General features: G+C 33.3%; 1 protein-coding gene across 4 annotated transcripts in view; it reads right to left on the bottom strand.

Annotated features, from left to right (window-relative positions):
• The window catches only part of LOC106469258 (PR domain zinc finger protein 16-like), a 20,919-nt gene extending 7,500 nt beyond the window's left edge, over window positions 1-13,419 (bottom strand). For 2 of the 4 annotated variants that reach the window (XM_013929736.2, XM_013929739.2), the window contains exon 1: window positions 13,223-13,419. In XM_013929736.2, coding sequence (XP_013785190.1) covers window positions 13,223-13,247 — 25 coding nt within the window. In that variant the 5' untranslated portion in view covers window positions 13,248-13,419. Of the gene's footprint in view, window positions 1-3,063; window positions 3,486-13,222 lie in introns of those variants that run through there. The other 2 variants (XM_022397725.1, XM_022397727.1) reach the window with 1 other exon arrangement.
• Window positions 13,420-14,203: the final 784 nt, after the last annotated feature.

Genomic DNA, 14,203 nt, shown 5'->3' with positions numbered 1-14,203 from the left:
CCTCAGATTGCGAGTCGAGCGCCTTATCCACCTGGCCATCTAAGATAATGTATCAATATATTAAGACACCTATGTCTCACATAAAGAGCGTTCATAAACATAATGAGATAAATTATATTATTACTAAGACCTCTAAGCACCAATGTTATTTAAAAAATAAAATAAGAATTTGCAATTCTTTAAGCTTTCTTGAATGTTAGCATAAAATTTTCTACTGCTTTCCTGAAATGATTAGAATAAGGGTTAACTTTTTAGAGGACCAACATATAGTAGAAGCAGCCAAAAAAGCATTACGTTCAGTTAGAATAGTTGGACACCCAGACGAGTGCCAAACCGCCATTTCTCAATGAATGCTGTGGTAAGTACCTTCCTGGAGGGATTGAGTAGAGTGTCGAGTAGTGGAAACACAGTACTTCCTCTGTTAAGATAAACCAGAGGCGCCAAGCTAAGAATGGTAGAAGAAGCTTTAGAGAAAATTCATGGATACGAACCGGAAGTGACGACTTTCTTAAGAAGCTACATTTCCGATGTCAAGCGCGTGAGTATTAATACTACTGATTGATACAAGTTCGGCCTAGTCATTTCCCGGCTATTTATTCACTACTTATCTTACAATGCTTCCGATCCCGAACCGCACACAGCAAAGTCTCATTATTTGAAGGAAGTGTAATTAATATTTTCCCTGATAAGGAATAAGTATGGTGGACATTTTAAAACTTAATTGGTATTTAAGTAATAGAGCGACGTGTTGTTTTCGCTCCTTCAGCTACAGTTGATTGTTTTGTTTGTTTTTGTTAGTTTTTTTAATTATGCACAAAGCTACACAAGGGCTATCTGTGCTCTGCCCATCACGGGTATCGAAACCCGGTTTCTAGCGTTCTAAGTCCGCAGACATGCCGCTGTGCCACTAGGGGGCCATCTACAGTTGCAGAACAAAACAAAGAACGTGTGTGAACACTGTACGCGTATAAGAACAATACAGATAATGACATACGTAGCTAGCATAAATATTACGTGCAAAATATAGAAATATATGCAAACAAATCTCTTATAAATAGCATTATTTCTTAGCAAAATCATTGTTTTTTGTTACTTTGTATGACTTTTAAGTTCTTGTAAATGTTTCTATTTTGGAAAATCTAGGAATTCAAGTTTTTGTTACGCATGTCAAAGATTTGTTTGGTTTGTTAAGTCTAATTGTCTTTACACTTTCTATATTGTTACGTGAACATTTTAACATATCGTATCTTATGATGGGTTATGTCTAATTATTTTAACACCTTCTAGACTGTATTATGTAAACACTTTAACATATACTGCGCTTGGTTTAACATCGTGCCTTTTAGTCTGTTATGTGTACCCTTATGGTAATTCTCACGAACCTTTGTTAAACTTTGCACGTGTCTTTGTCAATTAACTGGAAACCGGTGTTATGGCTTAAGTTAACTACATCTTAAACAAGTTTTCATTTTTTTATAACTTCAATTTCAGAAGTTCAAACTTTCTAAACTGTATATGCAGGAAAAGGCAAAGATAGCCATTAAGAACAATTTAATTTAGTTTTAAAGCTCATCTTTATAAATAATACGCTTGCGTTTATCTGTTTGTTTATCCGAAATTTTTCTAGCAAATTTCGCTATCGAACGCTACAAATCTCATATCGTTAGAAAGGCCTTTGTCCGAGGAGTCCGGATTGCATATTGGCTTTTTTATTCAGAATAAATTTACCTGTTTTTTGTTTAGTCAAACTTTTATATGCAATGAGTATGCTACACAATGGCACAATGTCGTTGTTTTCACGTGACGACTGGCTTCGATTTCAACTTTAGTATTTTATTTGCAAAGTATTTCACACAAAAACACTTAAACAGCTTGTAATTTCCTAAAAAAATCAACATTACACTAAATACAAATGCAATTGGCTTTCTCGACTTATTTATGTTTAAAATACGCATGCGCAGTTCGTTCAAAACCAAATGCTTATCAATTTGTGAACACGCATTCAGACGCTTCTGTATATTCAGCTAAGTTTGCCTTCATTACAGCTTTACGTTTATTTTACTTTGCAATAATTTAGCTTCAGTTCGTTTCTTAGACTGCTATAAACACCTTTTAGCTACTTTTTTCTTTACTACAGGTCTTATGCTTCGTTTTTGTGAATTTCTTTGTTTCAATTTGTCATAAACTGAACACTCATAACTGTTTCATACTCTGTACAATATTATAAGTACCATTACTATACTTTATAGTTTACTTTACGTGTAGTTTAAATAGTTACGCATGTGTAGTTTTATTAAAGTTAAGTCCATGTGAGTTTGTTTGTCTGACTGCGTAATTTATAAAAAAAAATAACAATAGACTACAATTTAGCGATCTAACACATAATGCCTGCAATAAAGCGTAAATGTCGTGGGTGAAAATGGTAGAATAAGGAAACTTTAAGTGAAGGGCATGAAAACTATCGCAAATGTTTTGCGATTTGCGGCTGGTGGAGAAATATTATCTTCACGTCATATGAAAAACACGATTTTTGTACTACTGTTATTATTAGTTTCTATTACCATGACTGTTATGTTTATGTTATGGTATCTTTCCTTTGCAATACACAGTTTGTTTTGTTTAAGAACAAAGTATCAAGTAACAGCACAATATTTGTAAGCAAGGCTTATAAAATGTACACACATATCTATAACATATAACTTTTGTTATCCTTTAACGACTTTTTTAATATGTTATTATTAATACATACTGAAATGATTGCTCTGTTTTTGTTTGTTCATTGTTAACCAAAAAACTACACGCTGTGTCTACCGCGGGAAGTCGAGCCCTGGATTTTAGCGTAGTAAACCATCAGGCTTATCGCCGAAATTGATGTCTATGAAAATGTATCTTAGAATATTAAAGAAAAACTTTCATAAAAAACAATAATAAAAGATAAACAATAACTTAAGGACTTTAGTGGACCCCCTCGGTAGGGTAAATTTACTAGAACAGCAGAGTTTTCGCTTTTACGCAAAAGGGAGATACATTATTGGTTATTGTAATATGTTTTGCAATGTTTACCTTGACTTCAGTAAATAGTTTCTTGATTTCCAAGATTACTGCGTCCTTCCTATACACACTGTCCAAACTGTCAAGTAACGATACTTCTTTCAGGCGCTGTTTGATGACATTTTTTACGTCATCACTGTTGTGAAGAGATCAGTCTCTCGGACTAGAATTATTGTAACTTATTTTCAGTTTAGCTAACAATATACACTTATCGAGATCATTCGCTCGTTTATGTAGCAAAGTTACGAATTAGCACTAGAGTTCGCACACTAACTAATGTCGCCCACAACACTTCTACCGGCAGCTGAAGAGAATTACCAAGTTGTTGTGAGGTTCACACAACACGAGTAAGGCGTTTGTTTACGGAAAGCTATAGCCTTGTCCCTGCCTGTTGTGTTAATTATATATCACAACGCTCTGCTTACGTCACTTCAAACTACTGCTTTCGTTGATTAAGTGTGCTTCTCGGTATTTCAACAACGAGTTATATAACCTTTCCGAAAAGTACACATCAACAAATCTCTGTTATCTTGGAGCTAATTACAAACATACACTGTCTGATTAGGGCCAACCTGTTTATTGCGACACGACATTATCATAGCCAGCGTGCCTGAACGGTTGTTTGTTTAGAGGATAAGCAAAATAACTCGTAGGCGAATTTGGCACGAATCACTTCTTCAGGAACAAACAACGACAAATTACAGTTAAGAATGTTAAAGCAACACAGTATTGTTTCTGAACGACAAATTACAGTTAAGAATGTTAAAGCGACACAGTATTGTTTCTGAACGACAAATTACAGTTAAGAATGTTAAAGCAACACAGTATTGTTTCTGAACGACAAATTACAGTTAAGAATGTTAAAGCGACATAGTATTGTTTCTGAACGACAAATTACAGTTAAGGATGTTAAAGCAACACAGTATTGTTTCTGAACGACAAATTACAGTTAAGAATGTTAAAGCAACACAGTATTGTTTCTGAACGACAAATTACAGTTAAGAATGTTAAAGCAACACAGTATTGTTTCTGAACGACAAATTACAGTTAAGAATGTTAAAGCAACACAGTATTGTTTCTGCAGTTATCTAACATTTCTTACAGCTCATCTCATCCTCAACAAACATTACAGAATGAATCAGATTAACGAGTGATTCGATCGGAAAGAACAAAGGTTCGGTAAATAACTAATGCTGTTCTGTGTTTAGTCAGTGTTTACTTTCGCACGAGCCGCCCAAAAGTATGTATGACGTGTTATGTGCAACCATTTTTTACGTCATTATAATCCCATTAGTCGAGTTCTAGAAACACTATATATATATTTTTTTATGACGTATTTTAACTGTTGGGTGTTAGAAAATTTGCTGTTGGACATGAACGTGACATACCTTGCTCACTAATATCTAATTATGTCTAAAATATTTAACTTGTGTTATTGTTTTTGATACTTTGCAGAAAGTTCGAGAAATAACACCAGGCAAGACTGGAAAGTTATACATCGAGAAACAGTTTTATTTTTTCATTATTTGATTTTATCAGTCATACTAAATACTTAAATAAAAAAGTAACAAAATTAATAACGAACGTTTTCTAACTCGGTGGAAGAAAGTTGTCTCGATAACTGAATGGTTGTGAAACAAAAAAAAAAACTGTGTTTCTACTCTCTGCATGATATAAAACGCGCCACAGGAAAGACGGTATTCCTTATGGACGTTTTATGCTGTAGAATGTTCTGACATCATTACTGTAGTTTCCATATCTGTTTTGAGTTCGCGTGCAGTTTCTGAATTTTCCAATCACAAAGTTATATTCCACATCAGGAGAAAACCTACCGGATTCAATTGGTCCTAGTCCGGGCGTGGCCCAGTGATTAGAATGCCTGGACTGTGATTCCGAAGATTCACGGTTCGCGACCCGTTGTCGCAAACTGTTAAGTCTCACTGTTCGATCAGAAAAGAGAGCAGCTCAAGAGTTTGCGAGGAGAGGATGATGTTGACGATCTAAATTACTTCTTGTTCAATATTAAACAAACAAACAAACAGTCTGACTACAGAGGAGGGTTTAAAGGAGGGTTTCCGATTTTATATATATTTCATTCCGAAACATTTTCCTCTTCTAGCAAAATAAGATTTAACAAATCATTAAGCGAATAGATCATCAAAAGTTAAACCGAAAATTCTGGAAACATACTAACTCATACGTGTGTGTCATCTGATTTCAAATTAAGCTGTCTATACATAAAGTGTTAAAGGAAAATCTAAGGTATATATATATATCTTTCACAACAGTTCAGGGAACTTATTGTTGCTCGCAACTAAGCAACCATTTATCTTGCCTGGGCCACGATTGGCTATTAGTTAGCGATTGTAGTACCAGGTGTTAATAGAAATATCTGTTCTCTACAATGGATATCGACCGAGTTTATTTGTAGAAGTCTATTTACAAATATAACACGCTTTCGAAATCAAACATGCTATTGTTTACATCTAACACACACACACGTACACATACTGCCAGTGTTTGCTCTTTTCTGGGGTCATTTAGCCCACCAGGTGATGGTAAGAGATGTTACTCATATATGTGTAGGATGAGCTAATTGTTTCCTTTTATATTAAGGTTCGATACTAGAGGTGGAGGCAACGCTTTGTTATAAAAATAATCAATTGTTTTTCAAACTTAACTATTGAAAGATACGTACTGTAGATTACCACAACTTATAAATGTATTCTCCGCCTGAGAAGATTTTTGTATTTTTATTGTCATGCTGTATGTAAAACAAGCATGTTAAAAATCTGTGTTCTCTTCCCATGGTTAGAATTTTTAATGTAGTATTGAATTTAAAACAAACTTGTTTAAAAATCTGTGTTCTCTTCCCATGGTTAGAATTTTTAATGTAGTATTGAATTTAAAACAAACTTGTCTAAAAATCTGTGTTCTCTTCCCATGGTTAGAATTTTTAATGCAGTATTGAATTTAAAACAAACTTGTTTAAAAATCTGTGTTCCCTTCCCATGATTAGTATTTTTAATGTAGTATTGAATTTAAAATAAACTTGTTTAAAAATCTGTGTTCTCTTCCCATGATTAGTATTTTTAATGTCTTACTGTATGTAGAACAAGCTCGTTCAAAAATCTGTGTTCTCTTCCCATGATTAGTATTTTAATGTCGTACTGTATGTAGAACAAGTTCATTCAAAAATCTGTGTTCTCTTGCCATGATTAGTATTTTTAATGTAGTACTCTATGTAAAACAAGCTCGTTCAAAAATCTGTGTTCTCTTGCCATGATTAGTATTTTTAACGTCGTACTCTATGTAAAACAAGCTCGTTCAAAAATCTGTGTTCTCTTCCCACAATTAGTATTTTTAATGGCATACTGTTGATTTTGTAACTGAGTTAAAATTATTATTCCGATCCGTGACTGTTTATCTCATATACTGAAACCCACGTGATCATTATAATACATAGTATAAAGTAATCATGACACATGTAATTAATATATATGATCTGGTAAGCCTAAAATAAATAAAGTAAGTCAGTTGTAAGTCTAGTAATTTGGAAGACTGAACTTAGCCATCACTAATTTTGTTCTCACAGACAAGACAGATTGTCAACAACACCCACCGCCACCTCTTGGTTTATTCCTTTCTGAGAGAATAGTGAGACTAATCTGTCAGACTTATAATGCATTCGTGGCCTCAAAGTGAAGTTCGCGAATTTGTAGCAAGGCGTCTTGAACCATGAACTTTCGAGTTCACAGCCCAGACACGTTAACCAATAGGCCACGCCCGGTCTAATAAATTTAGGAAGCAAAATATATAAAAATATCTTAGTGTGACAGTAGTAATTGGACAATTTCGAAATATACAACAAGTTAAGCTCTCGAAGTACTAACTCCGAAAGAAATTCAGACAACTAATACTAACTCCGAAAGAAATTAAGACAACTAATAATACTAACTCCGAAAGAAATTAAGACAACTAATACTAACTCCGAACGAAATTAAGACAACTAATACTAACTCCGAACGAAATTAACACAACTGATACTAACTCCGAACGAAATTAACACAACTGATACTAACTCCGAAACAAATTAAGATAACTAATACTAACTCCAAAACAAATTAAGACAACTAATAATACTAACTCCGAAAGAAATTAAGACAACTAATACTAACTCCGAACGAAATTAAGACAACTAATACTAACTCCGAACGAAATTAACACAACTGATACTAACTCCGAACGAAATTAAGACAACTAATATTAACTTCAAAACAAATTAAGATAACTAACACTAACTCCAAAACAAATTAAGATAACTAATACTAACTCCAAAAGAAATTAAGATAACTAATACTAACTCCAAAAGAAATTAAGATAACTAATACTAACTCCAAAACAAATTAAGACAACTAATATTAACTTCAAAACAAATTAAGATAACTAATATTAACTTCGAAACAAATTAAGACAACTCTGATGACGAGGAACTCACTTTGAGATAGTAAAGTTTGAAGATGGCTTGAATTGGTAATGAAGATAATTTTATTACAAGTTCTACAAATGTACAACGTTTTGTCATAATCAGGTACATATTGATGGGCGAAACATTTTACATTTATTACTATGTTAAACTTGTTGTATGGTACTGATTAAGGACTTGTAACAGGTTAGTACCCGAAAGTTAGTAGTATGATACTGGTTAAGGACTTGTAACAGATTAGTACCCCAAAAGTTAGTAATATGTTGCTGGTTAAGGACATGTAACAGGTTAGTACCCGAAAGTTAGGGTATGGTACTGGTTAAGGACTTGTAACAGGTTAGTACCCGAGAGTTAGTAGTATGTTACTGGTTAAGGACTTGTAACAGGTTAGTACCCGAAAGTTAGTAGTATGTTACTGGTTAAGGACTTGTAACAGGTTAGTACCCGAAAGTTAGGGTATGGTACTGGCTAAGGACTTGTAACAGGTTAGTACCCGAAAGTTAGTAGTATGATACTGGTTAAGGACTTGTAACAGATTAGTATCCGAAAGTTAGGGTATGGTACCGGTTAACGACTTGTAACAGATTAGTACCCGAAAGTTAGTTGTATGGAACTGGTTAACGACTTGTAACAGATTAGTACCCGAAAGTTAGTAGTATGGTACTGGTTAACGACTTGTAACAGATTAGTACCCGAGAGTTATTGGCCTCAGCTAAGAACGTGTAACCGATTAGTGCCCAAGAGTTAGCAGTTTGTTACATGTTAAAAACTTGTTGCGAATAAGTTGAAAAAAAATAATTACATAGTTTTAGACTATACTACCCTAAGTTCAATAAACTTACTTCTAAATATTTGGAATATGAAGTGTTTATTGAGATATGATAGTATAATACACGTAAAGATTTGGTCGCAATTCACGTTTATTAAGTTGTGTTAAAATCTTTGTTGAAATAGACACTGGTAATCAGTTTAAAGTTATCTTTTGTTTGATATTGTTGCAAACAAGTAGATAGGTTTCAACTAATTATCACACCACTCCGTTTTTAATCAGTCATCGTTCCGTTTGTAAATATCTAGTTGGTGATAGTCAGCAACTAAAATACAAAAAAAAAAAACAGTAAAACAAGTCCTGTAACAACTTGAAACTGACTCATGCTCAGTGATACTCTCTCCTCTCTGATAAACTTAAGTTACATTCTCAATCTAATGACAGTTGGTTACATCATTAGTTTCATCATCAGACAAATAATCTTCAGTTACTTCATTAGTCCGGTGTCCACTTATTACATCATCACCCTAATACATCTGAGTTCTATAACCAGTCTGATGATGTAACTTCCAATTATCATTAAGATATTCTGATTAAGAGATTAATCTAACATCAGAACTAGTCTAAATTAATTTAAGAAGTAAAAAAACATCATCCTTCAAACATCAGTAAACTATATCGTCAGTTTTGTCAAATAACTACAATTACATAATCCCTCTAGAATTATTCGGTTACATCATTAGTCTAACTATTAGACTAATAATATAAATGAGGAGTATTAGACTAATAATGTAATTGAAGAGTATTAGACTAATAATATAAATGAGGAATATTAGACTGATGATGTAACTGAAGAATGAAGTAGCTGAAGAGTATTAGACTTATGATGATGTAACTGAAGGATATAAGATTAATAATGTAACTGGAGAGTATTAGACTGATGATGATGTAACTGAAGGAATTAGTCTAATACTCTCCAGTTACATTATTAATCTAATATCCTTTAGTTACATCATCATAAGTCTAATACTCTTCAGCTACTTCATTAGTATAATATTCTTCAGCTACATTATTAGTCTAATATTCTTCAGCTACATTATTAGTCTAATACTCTTAAGCTACTTCATTAGTATAATATTCTTCAGCTACATTATTAGTCTAATACTCTTCAGCTACTTCATTAGTCTAATACTTCACTGTTCCATAACTAGTCTAATAATCCTAAATTGCTCTATCAGTTTAATATCGGAATCAAACTGGTTTTGCATCGTCCTCATTTCTCCAAGTAGATATAAGTTTTCAGATTTGACACTATTAACTTGTAAAGATTTAACACTATTAAACTGTATTTTGTGCACGGAGAAATGTGGCATAATACGTCGTTGTCGTGCGCGGAAGAAGGGTAATTGCTTACACTAATGAAAATTCAAATTAGATATCAATCCTGGAACAGAAAGGAATACCAATACAATTATTGCCATTTCTAATTTTTATGATGAATTCTATTGACTAATGACAGTTACTTTCCAAATTTCAACAAGGTAATGACGTAAGCGTTGCTGTAGGAGGGAGATTGATATTAATAATTCCAAGAATTCTACAGTGACCCAAGCAGACTTAAGATTAAAGGACCGTATCATATTCATTGAAGTAAACGAAAGCAAAAAAAAAACAACAAAAAAACGTGAGTAATTATTTATGCTAAAGTAAGTACAATATCTATAGAGACTGGACATTTTTTACAGTAGAAATCTATAACTGTGTAACACTGATTACTTTATTATAACTGCGTAACACTGATTACTTTACTATAACTGTGTAACACTGATTACTTTACTATAACTGCGTAACACTGATTACTTTACTATAACTGTGTAACACTGATTACTTTACAATAACTGCGTAACACTGATCACTTTACAATAACTGCGTAACACTGATGACTTTACTATAACTGTGTAACACTGATTACTTTACAATAACTGCGTAACACTGATCACTTTACAATAACTACGTAACACTGATTACTTTACTATAACTGTGTAACACTGATTACTTTACTATAACTGTGTAACACTGATTACTTTACTATAACTGTGTAACACTGATTACTTTACTATAACTTTGTAACACTGATTACTTTACTATAACTGCATAACACTGATTACTTTACAATAACTGCGTAACACTGATTACTTTACAATAACTGCTCAGTGTTACGCAGTTATTGTAAAGTGATCAGTGTTACGCAGTTATTGTAAAGTAATCAGTGTTACACAGTTATAGTAAAGTAATCAGTGTTACGCAGTTATAGTAAAGTAATCAGTTTTACACAGTTATAGTAAAGTAATCAGTGTTACTCACTTTACAATAACTGCGTAACACTGATTACTTTACTATAACTGCGTAACACTGATTACTTTACTATAACTGTGTAACACTGATTACTTTACAATAACTGCGTAACACTGATCACTTTACAATAACTGCGTAACACTGATCACTTTACAATAACTGCGTAACACTGATTACTTTACTATAACTGTGTAACACTGATTACTTTACTATAACTGTGTAACATTGATTACTTTACATTTTGACATTCAAGATTTGTTTCTTTTTTTATCTTATCTTAGCCCAAACATTGAAATACATTTACACTTCTACATTGATGCGTTTCGACCATTTATGTACAACAGAAGTAGTTAGGTGCACAAAAAGTGCATTTCGTGGAAGAGTCGGAAAGGTTCAACGATGTAACATAAAACGACCAATTCTAAACGTCTACACAATGGCGCATTAATAAAGTACAACACAACCTTATAAAATGTAACCAATCATTCCTCTTACAAAGCATTTTTCCTCGTCACGCACACATTTGTAAATAAAGGATGTATACATAAGTGTAAACAGAGTACTTTTACATGAGAGCAAAAAGATTTTTATATAAGTGTAAATAGAGGCTTTTTTACATGAGCGTAAAAAGAGGATTTTTCCGTAAATGTAAACACAGGATTTTTACATTAATGTAAAAAAATGAGATTTGACATGAGGGTAAAAAATGTGATTTTTACATAAGTGTAAACAGAGTACTTTTACAAAAGAGCAAAGAGGGAAGTTTTAAATAAATGTAAAGACAAGATTTTTTTACAAAAAGGAAGAAAGGAGGATTTTTCACAAGTGTAACCAGAGGTTTTTTATATAAGTCAAATAATGAGTAATAAATGCTAAATTTGTATCACACAATACTAAATACAAACTAAAAAGCTATCACATAAAGTGTCTGTGAAGACAGAGAGTCTTACTGAAAGCTCAGAGCTCTTAACACAAATCACAGATGACAGGACTTGCCACCAGATTGACTTGCGGGTGGGCGGAGAAGAAAAGTTAAATACTTGCCTTTTTTAGCGTATAGTGGAAGATAAAGAGCTAAAACAACCAACAAGAAATTAAACATTAGCTTCGTGTATAATTGCTACAATTATACCTGAAGCACATTCTGTAACAAAGTATAATTTATCATTAATGAGTTTGATAAATAATTACATACGAGAATGTTCATTGGCTATTTTACAGGTTGTGATATATTCCAATAATATAAAAAAAATCAACGTTAAAGAGTGACACGAGAGTTCACAATGCTAAAATTCTTTTTAATTCCTCTGGCCAGGTGGTTAGGGCGCTCAACACGCAATATGAGGGACGTGGGTTCGAATCTCACCAAACATGCTCGTTCTTTCAGCCCTGGGGACGTTATAATGTGACGGTCAATCCCACTATTCGTTGGTTAAAGAGTAGCCCAAGAGTTGGCGGTGGGTGATGATGACTACCCGAATTCCCTCTAGTCTTTCACTGTTAAATTAAGAACGACTAACGCTCGTGTAGCTTTGAGCGAAATTCTTAAAAAACCAAGCAATCTAATTCATCTAACGGAACCGTAATCTTAATATATCAGTCAAATAGAATCCCTTTATGTAGGTAGACGTATAAGTAAAATAAGGTAGTTGGAGATGCTATTAACTTTAAAAAATAACAATTTGAAACTAAATGAAAATTCGGAATTAGTTTTTATGGGAACAACAGAATAGATTTGGAAATTTGAAAATTACGTCTTAATGGAAAAAAAAATAGCTATTAGTAGTTCTAACGTGTTTCTGTTGCAGTTAGTTGGCTCGAAATAGGATGTAGACTTGAAACCTAAGTTTTAATCAGAGAAAAAATAATCTAAGTATTAGTAGCTCTAATGTGTTTCTGTTGCAGTTGGCTCGAAATAGGATGTAGACTTGAAACTTATGTTTTAATGAGAGAAAAAACAATCTAAGTATTAGTAACTCTAACGTGTTTCTGTTGCAGTTGGCTCGAAATAGGATGTAGACTTGAAACTTAAGTTTTAATCAGAGAAAAAATAATCTAAGTATTAGTAACTCTAACGTGTTTCTGTTGAAGTTGGCTCGAAACCGGATGGAGGTTGGAACTAAAGCGCTGTTGAGAAAATAAATCTCAATAGTTTTAAATAGTTTCTCCTAAGGTTGTTGGTTGAAATTTTTGTGCCATAGCTCATTCTGGTCAAAGATAAAAACATAGTAAAAAAACTGCTCTTTTAAGCCTACATCCCCTTTTCTATACTGACCTTTAGATTTGTATAAATTTTATAACCACAAAAAAAGAATTATTTTCTTGAAGAAAGTTATCATGATCTTCACTCTACCAATTCTAGAAACTAGCACCAGGAGTCCAAGTCTAGCATAAATATGAAAATTAAATTATTATAGAAAACTTTAGAGAAATTTGAAAATAGTAATGATTCTTCTACACTTTTTTTTTATATAACAACTTACAGCAGGAGTCTAAACATCTAAACAAAGAATGTCTGGAATAGTTTTAAAACTACAATATTTCTCCTAACTGTTACTTACCAAGTAGGCTGAGGGTTTCTCTCATACCGAATTGGGTTTTAGTGCTTGTCCGCCGTACCACTGAACATTTAAAAGATCTTTGAGCATAAGTGATGTCAACAGCATTACCTCTGACTCAACAGGGCGCAGCTCTGTACGTTACATTACGTGTAGAACACGCACATGCGATTTCACCAAGAACGTGCTCGAATCTCAGAAGTTTGCGCATTTAAGAGTGTGAGATCGACTTCACTAGTCCGATTTTGATTAGAGGTGGAGCTTGTTTGCCACGTGACCACAACTAAACAGTTTTGACTGGTTCGTGTATATTAGCTGAAGAACCACCTGCTTTGACGCTGCTGCTCTTCTGCGTGTCTGCGTTATAGAGCAAAAAAAAAAAAGAGACCCGTTTCAGAGGTTCATCTGTGTACTTTTAGTGTTAAACTCTGTCAAGATAACTGCGTATTTGTGCGTGTGCGTGTGTTTTGAGACCCATAGAGAAACTGGTGTGGCAGAAAATTCGAATGTCCCTTCTGTAACTTTATTTTCCAAAATCTGTTTTCAATGATATTAATGTCCCAACTCGTGTTAGTAAAATATAAAGGTAATGAAAGGTGGCCCCATGATTAACCAGTATTTTAAATCAAACCTGAAAAAAAAAACAAATATCTGAGGCTTTTGTAATAACTGTGAAGTAGTCATAATACCAGTTACAGGAGTAGCTGTAATAAAAAACTATAAAACACCTATCTCCCAGTGGCACAGCGGGATGTCTGCGGACTTATCACTAGAAACCGGGTTTCGATACTCATGGTGTGAAGAGTACAGATAGCTCTTTGTGCTTAACTACAAACATAAAGCGCCCTCTGTCAGTTATCAAAGAGATAAACTATTATTTTTATTTCTGCAACAAAGAATACGAGTTTATTTGTTTTAGAACTTTTGTGCAAATCTACACAAATAGGCGGAAGACTTTCGAAACGTCGTCCTCTACATTTGTAG

The sequence above is a fragment of the Limulus polyphemus genome, unplaced genomic scaffold, assembly GCF_000517525.1.
Source record: "Limulus polyphemus unplaced genomic scaffold, Limulus_polyphemus-2.1.2 Scaffold3380, whole genome shotgun sequence".
In the NCBI taxonomy this organism is placed as follows: Eukaryota; Metazoa; Arthropoda; class Merostomata; order Xiphosura; family Limulidae; genus Limulus; species Limulus polyphemus.
This window is presented reverse-complemented; position numbering and strand designations above follow the sequence as displayed.